This window comes from Schistocerca nitens, chromosome 1 (assembly GCF_023898315.1).
Source record: "Schistocerca nitens isolate TAMUIC-IGC-003100 chromosome 1, iqSchNite1.1, whole genome shotgun sequence".
Taxonomy (NCBI): Eukaryota; Metazoa; Arthropoda; class Insecta; order Orthoptera; family Acrididae; genus Schistocerca; species Schistocerca nitens.
In genome coordinates this window covers 458,473,840-458,494,539 of record NC_064614.1, presented here as the reverse complement: position 1 = coordinate 458,494,539, position 20,700 = coordinate 458,473,840, and the positions used below count along the sequence as shown (strand labels likewise).

Sequence of the window (20,700 nt, the reverse complement as noted above, 5' to 3'; positions counted from 1 at the left end):
TATGAAAACAACCGACACTGTGAAAAATTATTTATAAATAGTCAAAAGTACTCACATTTGTTGTCGCTAGCGTTAACCAAACTACTAAGGCGAGTAGTGCCCTCATTTTTGCTGAAAAAGAAAAATAATAGAGATTAGGAAGACCAGAAAAAATTGATATATTTGAGTTACATGAGAGGAAGAAATTAAGAAATATAAACATGCGAATTAAGACACATTCAAAAGACAGTTTCATTTTGGGCATTGACACATTGTTGTACTATTTGTGACTCTGACTACTATATATGTGACTGTCCCCCCCCCCCCCCCCCCCTCCCTCCTCCATACAACGTAGAAAGTGAAAGACGTCGAATTTATACTAAGGACAATCTGTGTTCACACAGGAAATGAGCATAATGGGAACTTAATTCCCGCTAACAGTGGGAAGTTCTGCGTTCTTGGGAATACCTTGGAAACTACTGCGGAAATGAAAACTTTTGTCTCACATAAAATCAAAGAATTTTCGCTTTTCTTCCCGTATAAGAATCTAAGCTTCCAGAGTTCCTAATGACTATCTGCAAGATTGCCAAAGAAAAATACGGACGTTTCTAGTGCAAACATCCTTCCGCAAAGGAACGGTTGATGCATAAAAACGTTGTACATTGAAAAATAGTGAACAACTAGTACGCCGAAGAGATGTCGAATCTGCATTTTTTGTTCAATAAAGTCGTCACTATATACATTATGATGTAACATGTAGCTTAGTAGGCCGGCCGGAGTGGCCGTGCGGTTCTAGGCGCTACAGTCTGGAACCGAGTTACCGCTACGGTCGCAGGTTCGTGTGATGTCCTTAGGTTAGTTAGGTTTAATTAGTTCTAAGTTCTAGGCGACTGATGACCTCAGAAGTTAAGTCGCATAGTGCTCAGAGCCATTTGAACCAGCCATGTAGCTGAGTAATTTTACAGACGGCTCCAGGAGAGGTAGTTGCATTCCGAGTTGCATTAACGTAGATTGAAATGTACGTCCAAATTACATTAACTGCTTTGATATTCTTGATGTCTTTGTAGGACTGGAAGGAAAGTTCGGTACCCGCTTGAGACGTTCCTGTTGTCAGAGGTACGACTCTTTGTTCTTAAGCTGCATATCTCTCTAGTTGCGAGCTTCATACCAAAGAATAACTCCGGTCGCTTTCTGTATTGCACACTTCTTCCCTTGTCCGTCCGTTACAGAAATGAAAACAAAAAGATTACAAAAACGCACTGGAGGTCGAAGATAATATGGCAGTGGTAATCTAAAGGGAGGTTGTTACCAATGTGAAACTGAATAGCTAATTAATGTGTACCAGAAGAAATGGCGTGTTAAATACAAATATGCAAGGTTATACATTGCAAAATTACCACCTGTAATTTCTTTTGTTCGGTGTTCATGCCGAGACGGTGCTGTAATTAAGGCCGTTGATACCAGTAACATTACACTTTTTTCTGTGTAGAAACAGGTTGTTACAATGTTCTGTGGAAGTAGTGCCAGAGAAAGAAATTGACGAGTAATCGAACATGTAGCCCATTCAGTGAGTGGAAAGATGTAGGAGCCGCTGTTTCATGTATGAACGTTCTCAGCCTTCTGTAGATCAACTGAAATGGTGAGCGATACTTCTATCGCGTCAACAGTTTCAGTGGAAACAAAAAAATTCCTTTTAAGGATAAACACGCCACAAAAGAGCGCTTTAGTTAATACAATAGACTCGTAATCGAGAGCAGCTAGGTTCAAAATGCCGCCTGTCCCGAAATCACTTAAGGCAGTTTTTGGGATGTTCCCTGTAAGAAGGCAGCGGCGATATGTCTTTCCCGTCTTTGTCCAAATTAGTTCCTTCCTCGTAAACATTGTCTATTTAAAAGAGTCGCCAAACCTTAACGTTTCTTTTATAGATCCATGGCGTTGCAGGAAAGCAATCCTGCTATCTGCTCGCTTTGTTGCCAGAACGTTGGTGACCTCTGAAGGATCTGCGGCTGTGGGAAGCGCTTCGGCCGGCACTGCTTTCAGAGTTGTTTGCTCAGGTCGCATCAGCGCTCCGGCGGAGACAATTTGTGCCTGACTGCGCTTCATTTCTGGCGAATCACGACGAGTCGTGGCACAGCGCTTCTCTTGGTTTACCCGCTCCAGGTTGGGGGTCATGGCCACGGCCATGTCAAGGGAGCGAGAACGATGAGGAACAATCTCTCCACGGTCAAGTCTGACGGCTCCATTTAGTTGCTGTCGCATAAATTAGAACGGACGGCGACGTTGCTAGGGAGTAGTGACATTATGTGCATTTCAGTCGCGACAGTGCTGATGCGCTAAGGGGTCAGTTCGACTGATACAATTTTAAGAATGTATACTACCCTTGTCTGCTTTCATAAAATTGATCTCAAAGTTAACTGCACGCCTTGTTACTAATGGTAACATACGTTTCAGCTAATGCTAAGCAAGGCTTATTTAGACTCCGAACAAGATGGTAACAAGCCTATAAATTTTGTATGCAATCATCGGTTATTTTAGCTGTACCCTGATATCGTTCCTCAGACAGAAGTTCATGTCGGAGATGAGACTGTTAATTCGATGAACACCAATGCTGTCTTCACACGGGACCTGGTTCTCAACGCGAAACATCGCAAACGTAGTGTCCAACGAGGCTGGTGCATACTCAGAAATGAGCTGTTACAGCATACGGAACATGCTCCTCAAAGTGATTTTCGACCGCAGCGTTCTCCAGCGGTAGTTGTCGGCTACAATTGGAGTGCGAACCACACTACTTGCGGAAATGGAAGAACGTAAAATAGTTACGTTATGTCTGTTATCGATCATCGAAGATGCACGGAGAAAACATACTGTAATGACGCTACTCATTAGTCCAGGTTCCTTGTCACGTCACGAAATCGAACAAATTCATTCCCGAACGGAGAGCGCTCTTATTTATAAATAATGTCGATTATTCAAAAGATCTATGAAATTAATAACACAGTCACAGTATCATTTAGAAAACATATAATATTTGGAGAAAGAGGTCTCTATCCACTTTGCTACAAATGAACAAAGTTATATGAAACTATCTTTTTGACCTTCCTATGTCCTGAAGGCATTAATCACCGGTGTGTCATTACCTGGCACTTAATTATGACAAATCGTACCAAAAAGGAAACTTTTCTGATAAACCTTTCATTTGAAACGGCTTACTTTTATAGCACACAAGTTATAATAGGAAAAGCCTTTAACCTCCGATATGTCGTTTGCGGCAATTTTATTATAGCAAATAGTAATAAAAACGACACGTTTTCGAGATATCATCAATATGCCAGTGCTTTCAAACGGCATGTGCTCATAGTACTTAGATAATAACATAAAAACCACCAAATACGGGCTTCAACTACAAAGACGTAATCCTTTACGCCGTCTCTTCAGTTCTGCTTGTGTCCTAAAAAACGATCTTGCACCTTATTGGCCACTTTCCTCGGCACGCTGCAAAAATCTGACTCGTCTAATCCTGGCTTTCACGCTTTAGACTGCTCCACAACGCGGAACTACACCTTTTGACGTCACAAAGTCTGCCAGGTTCCTTTTCACGCCCAGTGTGACGACGATTTAAGCCGAAAATTACGCGAGCTGATAAAGAAGGTCCAGGCGACGTACCCGCTGTTGCGGGAGATCTCGTTGTGTTGCTTCTGGCGACTCGAAGTACATCCCTGAGCCGCGCGACCAGAGAGGTGGCTCACAGCTGAGAGGCCAGGCGGATGTGAGGAGCGGCCACAGCTGGTCTCGCGTTGGCGGCGGCTATGGAACAGGCAGGGCCGCGCCTACCCGCGCGTAGGCACCGGCCCGCTACTCCGTGGCGCAACGTCTCCGGCCTTTCACCACTTACCGCCGAGGCCATCTTCGCACAAATTGATTGTGACGATGCCACGGCAGGAAGTCGACTTCTGACATTTTGTGGTGCAGTCGGTAATCGTCTCCGGAGTAACGAGAACTTGCAAGTGAATCCTCGTTTTAATAACTGTACAGGTTTCTGCACATAACGATCATGACTCGTCAGTGCTTGCCCGTAGGTTGGTAGAACTCATCGATTAAAATCTCCCGTCTTACTATTTACTGAGAATTTCGTCAGTTTTCTTTACGCCGAATTCCACATCTGCGAAGGATTCGATCATGGTTGAAACCATAATCCTACCGGTGCTGTATACTATTGTCAAAATTTAATTGACATTCACCAAAGACTTCTCAATGTACTGAAATATACATGTGTCACAACGAGTATAACTTGACAGTGGCTTAAAAATAGGAACAGGCGTATAGTTAGTGTCAATAAATTTTTGGTTTTGATAAAAACTTTACTGACTTGGTGAAATCATCGATTTCACTTTCAACAAACTTATACACTTCTTTTAAACCTTGTACATCTTTGGACTGCTAAAATAAAAAGCTCAATAATCTATATTACCAAACAATTAACCCGATGCACGGTCACCTAATACCAGTTTCAGGTTGCATCTCTACTAGGGGCAATAAAAATTTAATTTTCCATATTTCATACAATACTGACCGAATTTAATAATTTAAATGCTGTCATAATCTACTCTTTAAAGGTTTAACACAGTAAATCAAGAATTGAATTTAGAAACTGCGTATATCTTGGGGCAACGTAACTCATGACACGCAATTTACCGTGAATATTCATCCAATGTTTGAGAATGACTTCCAACAAATTTTACACACAATTTCAAACGTTTACGAAACCATTTCTCGCTGATACCCTGCACATTATGATGAAAGAAAAAAAGTTTTTCGCTTACGACATTTTTAGCTGTCCATACACCTAAACTTTAGTATTACGCATGACGTTTTAATTAATTACCACTACCCCTATTCGCAGCACATTTTGCAGCCAATATCCACATATACCTCTGAATGTACCTGCAAAGTTATGTCATTATTCAGGATATATGAAATCCCAAACATTGAAAGACGTGAAAAGCTAGCTTTTGCTTCAAACGGAGTGCAAGTTACCCAGACTATATTCATCCACGCTTGACAATGAGAGCACTTAGCGACTTTCAACAAGCTTTAAACCTGATTTTCATCGCTTGCATGCATAACAATATTTAATACGTTATACAACTTTTAAAGTAATCGGACGTTTGAAGCTGTTTCCCTCACACGAGTCTGATTCCTTAAAGAATCGAGGGTGGGGAGTTTACTGGTAAATAAATATGCGACACGTTTTGTAGGAACCCTATAATGACGCAGTATTGACCACTGGGGTATGTAGAGAACGAGCGATTTTAGCTGTTTAATTTGACATGCAACGATGGAAACTGACCGGCGAAAAACCATGTCTTGAGAACAATATTATGAATCCCAGACAAGATTTCTAAGTGTGTATCTTCTCCCTGACGGAATACTCTCTCGAAGTAGACTGGAAAGTGCAACACTGCAGGGACATTTTCGTATCTGTTCATTGGCCGCGCGGGGTAGCCGCGCGGCTTAGGGCTCCCTGTCACGGTCCGTTCGGTTGCCCCCGTCGGTGGTCCGAATCCTCCATCGGGCATAGGTGTATGTGTTGTCCTTGGCGTAAGTTAGGTTAAGTAGTGCGTAAGCTTAGGTACCGATGACCTCAGCAGTTTGGTCCCATAAGACCTTATCACAAATTTCCGAAATATCTGTTCATTAACTCAGTGTGCATGATGGTCTCCTGAAAAAGGTAGATAGAATACAATAAGACGAGACCAATTCGCTCAAGATACGAACGATCCATTGCTTTGATTGCTTACAATACATGTTTCAGCTGTATAGTACAGTTTGATGAAAACTTCATCTCAGCAATAGTCTTATAGCACGTGACATTAACGCAATGGCCTGGGACATACTCAAACGGCACTAGGTGATCCGATTGATTATCCAACTGTTGTAGACACGTATCATGACTGATGAAACCAAGTCCTATAAATGTGGATAGAAGGTAAACTGAAATACCATTACTGGAGAGATAAAAAAAACACCAGTAGATGTCGAAGTAAATAAGAAGTCTCGGCTACCAGATCATATAGAAAACTGTGTTTTTGGGCCAACTGACGAAATTGTGACAATAACAAGAGATCTTTATCAATGAAAAACTACAGATATTATCATGTTGCTGAAGAAGGTATCTTCCATGTTTACGTGTGGTGCACTGGATCACTCATATATCCGGTTCAGAGCGAGCTCTACTGACGTGGTAGATTTGGATTTTCAGCTTTGACTCATTTAAAGAATATCCTGCAACGGGACGGAGGGCAAAAATAAATGTTGATTTGATGGATATTTTCGATGCAGACATCACTGAACTATATGCTTAGGTAGTAACCACCTAAATAATAGGCTAAAATTATTATCTAGATGAAGGAGAAAGGTCACGCTGTGAAGTCATGTCGATATCCAGCTCATTAGAGAAGGAACACTAGCTCGGTTGTACGAGCGTGGGAAAGCAAACCGGCCATAACCATATTAACGTTTATAAATGACCTAATTACTGTAATGAAATGAGTATTTATTGAGGCATGCAGCTTTTTAAAGCCTGTTTTGGAGCGTCGAGCTGTAAGACTGCTGGGGCCGAGAGACTGTTTAGTAATGACGATGGTAGGGAACACGATTGCTCGTGAAAGTGGGTGTCGGGTGTTACGACGTGGCGAAGAGAAGAGCTGCCCAGCGGCATCGGCCTTCCAGGAAGTGCGCTGGGGGCACAGTGGAGGAAATTCTTACAGCCTAACTTGTCCCCGCGGCAGTCTTTCGGGACAGGCGGGTGTGCTTTTGTCATAAGAAAGAAGAGCTGCCGGCCCTGCATCTCAGTTCATCACAAGGAGCCGGAGTAATGGCGACAGTTACCGAGGGGACGGCGCTCGTGTTAAACAGACTTACAAATACAGATCCTGTTGGTCGCTTTTTAGAAATAGCAAGTTATTCCAAAAATCCTGAAAAATGCGTATTAAACGAAAGTCTAACTTTGTTGCCATATACATTTCCTTTATTCTTTTATGGACAGGGTAGAATGAACTGTATTACGGAAGATTTTAGAAGAACACGATTATAGAACGGAAAGACGTACAGGGGACTGAAACTTCCTGGCAAATTAAAACTGTGTGCTGGACCGAGACTCGAACTCGGGACCTTTGCCTTTCGCGGGCAAGTGCTCTACCATCTGAGTTACCCAAGAACGACTCACGACCCGTCCCTACAGCTTCAATTCTACCGTACCTTGTCTCCTACCTTCCAAACTTCAGAGAAGCTCTTCTGCCAACCTTGCAGAACTAGCACTCCTGGAAGAAAGGATACAGCGGAGACATGGCTTAGCCACAGCCTGGGGCATGTTTCCAGAATGAGATTTTCACTCTGCAGCGGAGTGTGTGCTGATATGAAACGTCCTGGCAGAGACGAGGTACTGATAGAATTGAAGCTGTGAGGACGGTTCGTGGGTCGTGCTTGGGTAGCTCAGATGGTACACCACTTGTCTGCGAATGGCAAAGGTCATGAGTTCAAGTCTCGCTCCGGCACACAGTTTTAATCTGTCAGGAAGTTTCATATCAGTGGACACTCCTCTGCAGAGTGGAAATCCCATTATGGATACAAGGGACTGTCAGATACTCATTAGAGATTATTGAAAGGATTGCCTCATCAGCTTTAGGACAGTAGAAGGGCGTACTGAAAATAAAGAAAAAGGTACAGACAATCTCTAGTAGGTTGTTTCCTTTATAATGACGTAAAATAGGTTAAAACGAACTGTTTCACGTCGAGTATGGAACGTCACAGTTCACACCGCTTTCAGGAACCTCATTTCTTTGTCTCATGGCGATATCAAATGAGCGCCGCTATTTTGGAGCGTGAGCCACGTGATGTGGACTACTCTAAAATTTTATCAACTGATTGAGACATCGAAACAGGCTACTACACGAAAGGACGAGTATTTGCTTGTGTAATGATTTTAACTCTTTTTCCTAAGTAAATATTGTGACAACTAAAAGACGCTGTACTAGTGAGTTATGGATCGGCCTGTAAAGGCCTATTATCAGATGACACCAGTAAGGTGTGTTGCTGTGCGATACATGATACAAAACATATACATGCTGGTAAAGTTTCAGTTCATCTGCAGACTTCACTTTGATGGCACGAAATTAGCAGCTCGCAGCTAATTTAAAGCAGGGCACGTTATTATAACAATTGCTAAATAAGTATTATCATTCCGAAATGAATATCAATTTAAATATTTTAGTTTTTTCATGGAATATAAGAAACTACAGAAAATATACATACATTGGCGTTGGTCCTGAATATTACTGCCCATTTATTTAGTAAGGCGGCTTTTATTGTATGCAGGCTCATAACTTCCGCATGCACGCCATCTTCAACTGAAGCATTCATACGTGGCTAAAGCAACACATCTCTCCCTCGTCCCTCTCCCTTCCCTCCTCCGAAAATACAATTCTACCAGCTTAAAACTCGGCGCTCGTTGTTACTGAGACGACATTGACTAACCTCATATCTAAATAGCACGAACTGTTGCGCTAGTAGCTTTCCCACTACCGAAAAATGACAGCAGTAACCTCCCAGTTACTCATCAGGAGTCCGCCTCTTCATAATGAAACTAGTTTTCAAACATATTTGAGAGCTATTGGAAAGATAAATTAATTTTATGACATTCGCCATAGTTTTCAGTGAGTCAAAAGATCTAGACCGCCAGCAAAACGCTGTTTCACCTGGCTCGACTGGCAAGCAATGTAGTGAAATAATAACTCTTGTGCATATTATTCTCGAACGCTTGGTTCACATCTTGACCGTTAGTGAATTGAGCTGAAGAATGCGTAGGCTTCCACAGACAGTTTTCAATTGTAATAAAGTCCTTTTGGGTATAACGCCGCATCATTCTGAGACACTGACAGAAACTATAAAAACAAAATCGCCTTTGCAGCGCTTCTCTTTCGGGCGAGCGTTTCATATCCTCAAGCCAAGCGTTAGAAACGCGTTCGGAAAGATTATTTTGTTTTATGGCTTTTAGTGTTACAAAATGTCGCTGTCTAAATGTCCAAATGATATTACTCAAATATTAGTAGAGTCTAACTCACGTCGACATCGTCTATCTATAGGTATAAACGAACTGCTAGTGCATCCATTTGATCAGACAGCGATAGTCTGGAATTGGTTCCGTACGAAGTGTACGCGGATTGTCAGTAAGCACAAAGCAGTCTACTACTGGGCAGCGACAAGGAGCCGCGTATTGAGAACGCCGGCGAGAGGCGGATCTGCGGCGAGTGCCGTCCGCCGACGCGCGCCCCATTGTCGGCGGCCTCTGGCCACAAAACCCGCGCAGAAGCACAAGAAAAACACCAGCCCACTCACTCTTCCCGCCTGAACGCGATTGGATGCATCAGGTAATGGACTTTCACAGCGAATTTCCTCCGTGCCGACGTCCAACTGTTACTACGGCATTGAGGCCGCAGCCCCAAGTCACTGTTTCCAAAACATTCTCACTCAGTTCTACTCCCAAACATGAGCTTTGCGACAGAGTACCACCGAATCTTGTGGTGAGGCTATTTCAGAAACACGAGACAACTATTATCATCTGCATCGTATCCTCTGTTCTGTTTAAAGACGGGGAGAGAATTTCGCCGCCCTAGTGCTTTGGCATTAAACAAGTGGGCAACCAGCGATGTCTGTGCCTCGGTGACTCAAACACTTTCGGACAAAGTTTGTTTCAAAATGGGCGTTACAAAATCTCAAGAGGTGTAGAGGACGCCAGTAGATGATATGAATACGAAAGCAAAAGTGGAAGAGCGACAATCATTTAAGGCGTATCTGGGAATTATAGCTTTTGTAACAAACTAATTGTTGTGGCGACACTGTCCAAAGGTAATGTGTGCGGCAAATGTTTACTACTCAGCGATTCACACTACGTACTATGTGTACCTTTGTTACACTGATGTCAACATCCCGTTCTATTACTTCGTCAGAAATTAGCGTGAAGAATAGGCGCCACATTAATTACGTAGTTGGCTAAAAATGTAACAACCTGTAGAGCCACAGTCAACTATTATCATTCTTCCATTCTGCAGACATATTTCTTCGACGTGGATTTGTCTTCACGCTGTTTTTTACCCAATGCCCACTACCCGGTGCAGGAACCCTTAAGGATAATTTAGAATCAGTTTGAACTCTGCCGAGTTCTGCCCCCTCCTCCCGCCCCCCGCCTCCTCTATTGCCACTATCTTTAACTGCATCTGTTACTAGTCAAAACGTTAGAATTTTTGTACGTTTCCATTATAATATACTGATTATTGCATTGTGAGTGATTTAATAACGGAACTACCACGAAAGACGTCGAATGCGACAGCATGCTTGTCTTATTTCACGGTTGAAGAGCAACCTGACATCGTCTAGTGGAAGAAGAGGAAAATAAAACACTATTTCAGAATATGGCTCATAGTTTTGTGAAGATCTTTGCCTAAAAGGGCAAAGAAAAATATAAATGTAAAAGTAAAGTTAAAAATACATCCTGTGATGACAAATTCCTGTTCCTGTCGTGTTATATCGCATACCTCATGACACTTTGTAAACACTGAAGGAAGCAAAGATGGCGTCTATAATGTAATAACTGCAAAAACCATATAACAAACAGGTCTCAAAGCATAGTGGAGATGCTTGATTACATAGATGAACGGAAATGTAAGTGTAAATATCTCCAGTTTTCAACAGGTATGTTCTAAAATAATGTTCTGTTTTTCTATTCTTCTGCTAAACGATGTTAGAGGTTATCCCAAAGCCTTATCACACCACATAAATCCACCTGAGTATTTGCACTGTGATTTTGGCCCTAATGCCCAGAGCCCAGCGGGAGGAATGATACACCCCGAGCAGGCCTCAACGGTTGCGCGGTCCCCGTCGCCTGTTCTACCTACCAACCTCCCTACCAGCTACCTTATAAGTCAGGCTGGAGAAAGCGACGCTTGGCAATCCATACTGCGTTTCGCGGCGTGACCTCAGCATTTAGGAGGAGGCATCTGCGACATACGCTCCGTTACTGAGAAATCACCTCCGCTCTCAGCCAGACGACCTACAACAAGGTTTTGGAGAGGACACTCGTGTATTCCCGCACTCGTTTCTTTTTCATTTTATTGCCGGCTACCACATATGACTAATTCTAGCATCCTATAATGGTGGAGAGAAAGAGAGAACAGCAGCACCTATGTTTATGGAAAGAAATCTCACGATTTCGGTGAGTTTCGGGCAACAGTGAGCGAACAAAGTATTAAGATAGGTTCTGAAAGAATACTTTAAACTTGACTCAGACGTGATGAAACGGCATTATAATTGTGTTAGCAGAATCCTGATACAACAGCTGGTGCTTACACCTCTCTCTGGAACGGTGGTGAAAGTCAGTGATTCATACAGCAGCCCTGTCTCCCAAAACTTCGCCTACACTTTCTTCGTATTCTGGCTCGGGCTGTGTACGACCTCGCAGTATCTTAAGTGATACGACACCTCTGCTACTGTTAAAGCCGGATTTTCGTGCGAGTAGGAATTTGGTACCGTGTAGTATGAAACGCAGCTGGCGTAGTGTATCGCCATCTCGACAGCTACAAAATAGTGCAGGCGTTTTTCGACAGAGCGCATAGCGTAGTGCACCAGCGTGTTAACGCCGGATATGACAGGTCAGCTGCTTCTGGATGAGTCTAATGCTTTGTACGCTTCGGCCTGGTGATGTAACTTCTTCAAGTCGGGTAAAGTTGATGTGAAAAATGGCCACAAAGTGTGGTAAAGCTGCAAGAACGTTTCAGTACCGAGGAAGAATAAACTGGTAATTGACACAATGTCAAAAACAAATTAGTGGTTGTTTTTCTGCGCTTCGCGTAAGTCTGATACAAACAATCCTCCTCTTCATCGCTCATTATTTGTTTTCTTTTCTTTTCACCGACGCGATCCATCAATATTTTATAGTTCGAGGGCGTGCTGAAAAGTAATGCCTCCGAATTTTTATGCGAAAACTCTAAAATATGTTTAAATAAAACAAACTTTATCAACATGCTACATTATTCTTCGTGTCTACATATTTCCAGCACTCTGCTGCCAATGGGCCTTGAACTGTAGCGTGTAACGTGACTGTGTGTATCGTAACTATGTCGGTGTGTGGGAGACACTTGCTGTAATCGAGTTTAGATTTCGAATAGTTCGTCCACACATGGAGCACCCTTTCGTTCAGCATGTCAGCATAAAACGCCAGACCACACACGAACGCTGCGACATCTGCAACAATCCGACGCCTTGGGTTCACTGTCACAGATCATCCTCCGTCCAGTCCCGACTTGGCCCCATCCGATTTTCGTCTGTTAAAGAGCTCCGAACACTTCAATTTCATAGTAAGCAGAGGTGAGGTTGTGCCTCCGTCAGCAAAGTGAAACATTACACAGTGACGGCATCAACAGACAGATCTTCCGTTGGGAGAAATCTTTTCGTCACCAGGGTGACTGTGTTGAGAAATAAATATGTACACATGAAGAATGAAGGTGTAGAACGTTAATAACGCATGTTTTATTTAAAAAACTTTAATAAGAGTTTTCACATTAAAAAAATCGAGAGCATCACTTTTTGGCACGGTGTCGTAATACGTAATACTGATGGATCGCTTCGGAGAAAAGAAAAGGAAATTAACATACAAGGGACGATAAAGAAGACGATTACTTGTATCAGAATTATGCGATATTAGCACTTTGGTTAAAGTAACAACAGTTTGTTTGATCACTCTTCCCAGGCTACACATCTGGCATGACAAGTTAATGTGCTTGCCGTTTTATTTTACGGAAACGCAGAAATGTACAACGTATTTACGTTTTGCGTCTCTGCTGACGCAAGATGTCCTATCCTGTTCACGCGGCGCAAAATTCCGGATTTTAGGAAAACCCACTTAAGGCAAAGTATCTTTTATTCCGTATGCAACTGCGCCTTGCTTGGCGGAGAAATGAGAGATTTCGAATTTTGACTCGGTGGGTAACAGATAAGTACCGGCTTTGAATCGCGGTTTGTTAGAGCCTCCATCTTTAATTCAGTTCCTTTACATTATTCTGTTTCGAGCACCACTGTCCACCACTGTTCGTTATGCAAATGAAACTAATTGACGTTCGTGATCATTTTCAATACGCGAAAAGAATTAGACAGAGTTTCTTGCTTTATTCAGTAGTAGTCAAAAACTATGGTTTATGACTGCATTCTGCAATTATAAGCTGTATATGTCGGTATATTACAATATGCTGTAAAAGCTCTTTTTGACGCTTGATTCTCAAAGTTCTCAGTCTGTTAAACAGTGCAAGTTTGAGACAATGAGACGCAGGTAAGAGCTACATCGTGCTGTTGGTGTACGTAATGCAAGTTTGTCACCGCGAAATATAATTAGTGAAGTAGTGTATTGCGTTAATTTTTTGCCAATTTAAGAGAAATAGATCAGATGAATTACAGCGCACACACAAGCATTTGACGAGTCAGTTTTGCCGCGCTCCATACGCGAATTGAACTAAAAGAAACCCTAATACTTAGGTCCAATGGGAAGTATTTTGTGCGAAGCACTTCACAGTGGTTTGTAGGATGTGAATGGAGATGGAGATGGAGATAGGAAAGACGTTAAATTGCTGAGGCCTGTATCAACCAACCAGCGGAAACTGCATAATACTAATACCGCTCCCGTTCCAAGAATTAGAGGGGTGGTGGTCTTGACTCTTCCAGAAGAGTGACAGATTTTGCTTGAGAGCTCTTTGCCGATGAAGTCTACGGCTGGTGTTGCGAGGTGTGAGCGTCTCTTCATTGCCGAACGTCCGGCAGCAACAGTAGTTATTAATTCCGATCATACGCGTGAGGTGGCGCCGACCTATTGTGTGAGGGGACAATGTGCGCTGGCACTTCGCTGTGGGGAAACCCTCACTGCCTACGTCAGATAGCGCCACTGTGCTGCTGGCGGCTGGGGTCATGTTAGGACAACGTGGCTGGAGTCGCACCGGATCTGTTCTTCTTGTTTTTCTTTTTGCATAATACTATACGAAAGAGTGCTACATAAAGGAAATTGCAACGTATATTCGTATCGCTTTTCCTTCATTACAGTACTAGGGAGCAAAAAGAAAACTAGCCATCCTCTCGACATTTGAAATGAGGAACAACGTGCTTTACTGGGTCTCCTCCTAAAGAAGGTGATATGCCCTGACCTGTGAACTAATTACACTCGGAGTTGCAGGGACACCTACGCTTTAACGTCGAATCTGAACCACGATGCAACTTGCAATTTGTAACAAACATAAAGCATCGTTAGACATGAAAGACGCGCCACGTGCCAGAGAAAATTATAGGAATATTTGCAGTTTGACAGCTACACACTGTGCAATTAGGAGGACTAATTACTTTCTCGTAAACGATTATATGAAATGTTCAGGTAATGGCCCGTAATGTGATGTGGACTTTACTGGGTAATGTAGTGTTCAAACAGACGATATACATACTATATGATACGCATACATTCTTTGTATCTTCCTCTTTCACTGTAACACAATGTCTTTTTAATAACCAATCATAGCACTATCCCCTCTTCCACTCTTAATTCCTGTTTTTTGTGTATCACTTCATAGTAGCTAAGTTATTGGCCACTAAATTACTAAGGGAAGTTTGGATATAACATAGTTTGTTAGATAATATACGTTATACGTTTTCCAATAGCTCTCGGTAAGACACTTAAAGCTCGCTGTTATTACCAAACACTTTATGAACTTTGTAGTTACTTTAGTAAGCAAGACTTGTATCACTTACACACTTGCGTCTTTATGGACATAAACTAGTTACTCGTTGATGGCGTAACAAGCCGAACTCCGGTTTGAAGCCGAACAAATTCTAACAAAATAATCTCAAGTGCTATGTTTATCACGTCAAAAAAATGTGCTGAAAAACGTAAATGGTGCAGATTTCACGTTCCTCAGCTCCGGAATTGTGCTACACTCATCAACCTCGCCAAGTATGACACTGAATCTCAGACAGTGAGCGATCACGAGTAAATAGGGAACATATGACACTGAACAGAGTAAAAGTGGGCATTTTACACATAACGTAGTATTGGCAACGAAAATGAGCAGCGCCTAACGGTGATAAGAATGTAAATTTTCCTGCAGTCATACTGCGTAGAATTCCTCCAATTCACGTACAAAATTAAATACAGCTAGTTGGTGCAATGAAAGAGACACTGGATCCATGATCGTCAGGAAAAGTGCATTACATGCTGATTTAGCCTTGTTCTTTCTTGCTAAAGAGTTATAGAGCCAAAGAGTCACTTCGGCCAGACAGCAGGGTGCTTAGTTCAAAAGGCTACGGTCACTGCCCCCCACCCCACCCCTCGTCGCTCTCTGCCCCCAACCATATCCTTACCCGATACGCATTTTTTCTGCAACTGAGATACTATTCCGTCTTTACTGACATTGGCGTCAGGAAGATGTTAAATTGTTCTTTCCTTCCATAATAAAACTGCAGAGCACGTGTCCTTACTTTATGGTTCTGTTGGTACTACGCTAATGCGGTGCCATGTATCGTAGAGGAGAAAGGAAAAGGCGGCGGATGCACGAAGAGGAGACACAGCACAGCACAGGCCAGCTGTCGCGACACGGCAGCTGGTTAGGGGCCGCCAGTCAAGCCTTTTATATAAGCTGGCCCGCCTTTCACCGGCATGGGTGACGGGCCTTGCTGGCGCCGCAGTTGCTGGCTACATGGTAGCTATGTGCGGCTCACCGAATGCAGACACCGTCACAGAGACCTCCACTAGTGTTGATCGTACCTCTCAGCACTTGTAGCATGTCCACTGCAATAAGGTACAATTGTTACCTTATGTTTTCTGTGACCTGTTATTTGACACACACGGAGACGGCTGTGCGCGTCTTACTGTAGATTCAGAAGGAATGCAAGGCTTTAAAACGGCTCTGAGCGTCGCTTTAAACATCGATAAAACTTGCTTTGGGTCCTAGAAATTTTGCATTATGTGTCATATTATACAAATAACTGGGTGTAACAATTTGTAAGGATACGAAACGGAATGATCACATAGGCTAAGTCGTAGGTATGTCAAGTGGCAGACTTCGGTTCGTTTCTGGGATACTGGAAAAATTCACTCGACCTAGAAAGCAAAATCAGTTGTGTGCCCCATCGTAGAACACTGCCCAAATGTGCGGGACCCATACCACACAGGGGTAACAGGAGATAGTGAAAGTATACGAGAGAGGATGTCACGAATGGTCACAGCTTCGTTTCACTCAAGAAACAGCATCACGGAAACATTGAAAAACTCGCATTGGTAGACTCTTGAATATTCCGCAAATACATACCTACGAAGTCCCAAGAGCCAGTATTGAATGAACAATCCAGATATATTCTTCGGCTCCCTCCGTACAGCCACCGTAGGGATCGTGAAGCCAAGATAAGACTAATTACAGCGCAGGCAAATCCAGGTAAGCAGTCGTTCTTGCCGTGCTCCATGCACCACTGCAATGTGAAATAATCCTCACACGTGGTAAAATGCTAAGCACTCTTCCACGCAAACCGCAGAGTTAGCGGAGGATTGCGGTAGTTGTAGAAAGGGGATAAGCAGGCATAGCAGGGTACGCAATAGGGTATAAGGCCTTTAGCTAAATTATCTTATGAAATCGTCTCGTGTTATTGTCAGAATAATCTCACCGAGAGAGTTTCAAATACTTCATTAGCTCTCACCTTCAGAAGGTTCCAGTAGAAGAATGTTTAAGCAGGAGGAAGGTAAAGTGCACTTACGGTGTCGACGGTTTTTTACGTAACGCGTCGATTTTGTAGCGTGGTCAATGAAGACGGTCGGTCATGGGCCATATGTAGATAGCCACTGAGAATGTCATGTTTGATTTCTTTCAGTTCGTAAATAATGTTAACTTGTATTTTGTATCACGATGACATAGATGTTGATATTCAACGAGAATGCTTTTTCCCATTTCTTTCGTTTCGTAAGTATAGTTTGCCGATATTTTCTGCCCGAGGCAGGATTCGAACCTGCGACCGTAGCAGCAGCGCGGTTCCAGACTGTAGCGCCTAGAACCGCTCGGCCACTCCGGCCGGCTGTGTATTTAGTGCTGTGGTGTTTCGGAGTAGATTATAATATATTCCGTTATATATTCAGATGTGATAGTATTCAGTAGCTAATGATAATCGCTGAACATAGTTTCTTTGTTTTGGGCGGAAGATGCTAGTGTACTAAATTTTTGAGGATGTAACTATGCAGGAAGCTAATAGTGTAGCTTAAATTGTTGATTTTTGTTTATGAAGCGAAGATTCATTGGCTATCTGCGTCTGAATCGTGACTGGCTGTCTTCATTTCCCATGATTCATCGCAGTATTATCAACAAGTATTATTCGCGCGAAGTTGACACTCGGCGCGGTGGCTGATGGGAGCGCCTGTAAATGGGAAATGCTTTACAGTCGTTCCCATCAGCCACTGCGCCGATTGTCAACTTTGTTTGCGCATATAATACATGCCACATAAAAACGACGACACCGTAAGTGCAATTTTACTAAGAAATCTCACTACTCTTTCGATTTTGGTGTCTCATATTCTTGGTTCCTGCGTAATGTTTGTATAAGGCAGGAACGTAGCCATTTCTTGCCCAGATGAATTGTAAAATTGTCTCGCGCCATCAACCGAGCAAGTTCGTCAGTAAGTTGTTCTCTTTCGGTAAGCTGATTACCTTCCATCTTTGCCGGAAAATAAGAGGTCAGCAATCTACTAAAGCGTTGCATTCCACCGATTTGTTAAATGACTTAAATCGCCGTACACTTCATCAAGGTAGGCAGTTCACAAGAAACTACAGTTGCCTCAGCCACATGCAATTTACACGGACTACTGTATTATACCTCGACTCAATAACGTCACGCGTGGTTCTCTTTTCTCCATCGACCTGTTTCTAAAGAACGCTAACAACAGCTACCGTGAGAACGATGTTTGGAATTTTGTTGCAGCAAGGAACAGCAACAAAGCCGGCAGCTGCAAGCAATACTCGTACCGTTCGCAATAGCCGCAACGCAACGCCCTCAGCAGGCGTGTCTAACTCACTGCAGCTGCATATTCGCACGCATGGCGCGCTACAGCAGTGGCGGCAGGCAGCTCGGGGCAGCATCGCAGCAGATAAAACATCTGCGCTGTGTGGGCAGCACACACAGGGAGCGGGGTACCCCGCTAGCGTCGGTAGCACAATGAGGCGAGCGCCGGCGAGTCTCTGCGGTACCCTGTCGCTCTGCACGCATACCACACGAAGGAGAGTATGCTTGCTCAAGAGCATTCCCACGCTTCGCCCACGCTTCACCGTGACACAGATATAACACAATGAACTCTAAATCGAAGGAGCGGAGGTATAAATCCCCGTCCAGTATTCAAGATTTAAATTTTCCTTAGTTTCCCTACACCGCGTAAGGCAGAAGCAGAGACGATTCCATTGAAAAGGACACGACCGGTTTCCTTCCTCATCTTTCCTCCAATCCAACCTCGTACACCGTCTCTAATGACTTCGTCGTAGACGAGACAACAAACTCTAATCTTGCTTCCTTCATTCCCAGGAAATTTGTCAAAAAGCTCAAATATTATGCCTCATTAGTCTTGTGTTTTAAATATATACCAACTCGTCGACCGCGTGCGCTACAAATCGAATAAGGAACCAACAGTTCAGATGGATTGGTTTAGGCTTTAGTCTTCCAGTTAATCAGAGGAAACCTATTTTAGTTTGTTCCTGAACGGCAGATCATTGTCTTGCTTTACGTGACCGAACTCCTTTAGTCCCTATACACATTCGGCAGGTTCGAATTCCAGTCCTGTCATCGAGATATAGATTTTCCCTAAGCCACTTAAGGGTAATATTGGGCTGGTTCCTATGAAACGGCACGGGCTGTTTCCTTCCCCATCCTTCGGTAATGCGAACCTGTGATCCATCTCTAATGATTTCGTCGTTGACGACGGGTCGTTAAGCCCTAATCTTCCTTCACTCCTTCTTTCACTCTTCACATACATTGTACTTTGTAATTACGTAGCCCAGAAGTCTTTAAATGCTAAACTTTTACTATCACTCTGGGTCTCTCACAGTTGTTTTCAAGGTTACATTCACAGACAAACTCGCGTTAAAATCTCGCAAATACCGGTAATTTAAGAAAAATTTGTAGGACCTGCACTGCTGATGAAAGGGGAGATGCAGTGAAAAACAATATGACAGCTACGTGTAAGTGAGTAGAAAACACTATTACGTCGCAGCAGTCAATTTCGTAAGAGCTATACTTACGTCGTGACCATACACTTTCAAACGTTTCCATAGAACAACCTGTCAACGAGAGCAAATAAAAAACAAAGTGCAAATATTGCACTAATTACGTAAACATCTTCACTACGATTAAGGTAAAAACGATTTTCCAAATCAGATAGTGCTGCTCGAAGTTTCAGGAGGAGAGTGAAGTGTCTAGGATATGCTAACTACACATGAACATCAGGGAAGTGTAGTATTGTAGCGTTTTTGTGAACTTGTGTGAAAACTCGTGCACGTAAAAATGTTTCTGCTGTGCTGTAGCGTAACGGATTACCAGTGATACTCAATACCCACCTCCGTAGCCGAGGTCGCTAGTGCACACCTGTGCTGTGTCGCTTGACTCGGAGGTTATCCGATTCGATTCCTGGTGCCAGTAGTTGGAGTAAAGTCCATGATTCTTCAGTCTTTGCGCCAATGTACTGGATTAAATTCCAAATCTCTCCGCAGTATCTCGCGGAGTGATGCCGTTAATGGTGAAGGTCCGTCGGATGGAGAGTTAAGATCTTCTGTCTCTTTGGTGTTATTCGAGAGTAGTAAACTATGTGCCGGCACCTGATTTCAAGCTCTCCCTTCTCTCATCATCATTATACAACAGGAACATTACGCTACGCACGCATCTATTACACTCACCTGCACACTACAAATACACATGTGACGCAAGTGTCACATATTCGTAAGGAAAGGGGCCAATCTGCGTCGAGGAAGAACACCTTTTCCTACAGGCGACTGAATCCACCCCGCGGAGTATCCCAGCCAACAAAGCCATCCGACATTTACGTTTAGTGACACTTATTCCATAACGGTAGAAGTGATACTGCTGTCAGAAATGTGAAGTACATGCGTATGAAATTTTAAAATAACTTCGGGAACTCTGCTGACAGTAAAACCCTTTATGTCTTACTGGCACGACGATGTGAGAAAACAGTAGCGCGATGAAGTAGTGAGTGACTCACAGAACGTGGCAGATGCCGAATGTCACTCTTGTAACTTCAACTTGACAGACTACGTGTAATTAGAAACAAAGTAATTAATATAGCTTGAGAATACTACAAGATTCTGTGCATTTGTCACGTTAGTAAATACTAACAGGTTTTTAAACACTTTTCCGCGAAATTCAGTCATGATCCTTTTGTCACACTGCATTTCAGTGCTTAGAGTCTAAGCAGTGATATGTTTTACATGTTGTCTAAGAAATGACGAACGACTTAGCTCGAAGCCGCCCTCTAATAAGACACACCGTAAAAATCTCATCCACAGATTTAGTAGGACGAAATGTAAGAAATGAAACGTGTATATGACTGAATGTAGCCAGGTTCGCTGTTAAAATTTTACAGAGTGGAGGTGACTTGTCCAT

At 43.0% G+C, this 20,700-nt stretch overlaps 1 protein-coding gene across 1 annotated transcript in view; it reads right to left on the bottom strand.

The window, feature by feature from the left end:
• The window catches only part of LOC126253539 (uncharacterized), a 606,491-nt gene that overhangs the window by 529,625 nt on the left and 56,166 nt on the right, over positions 1 to 20,700 (bottom strand). The window contains exon 2 of the mRNA XM_049954972.1: positions 56 to 111. Coding sequence (XP_049810929.1) covers positions 56 to 111 — 56 coding nt within the window. The remainder of the gene's footprint in view (positions 1 to 55; positions 112 to 20,700) is intronic.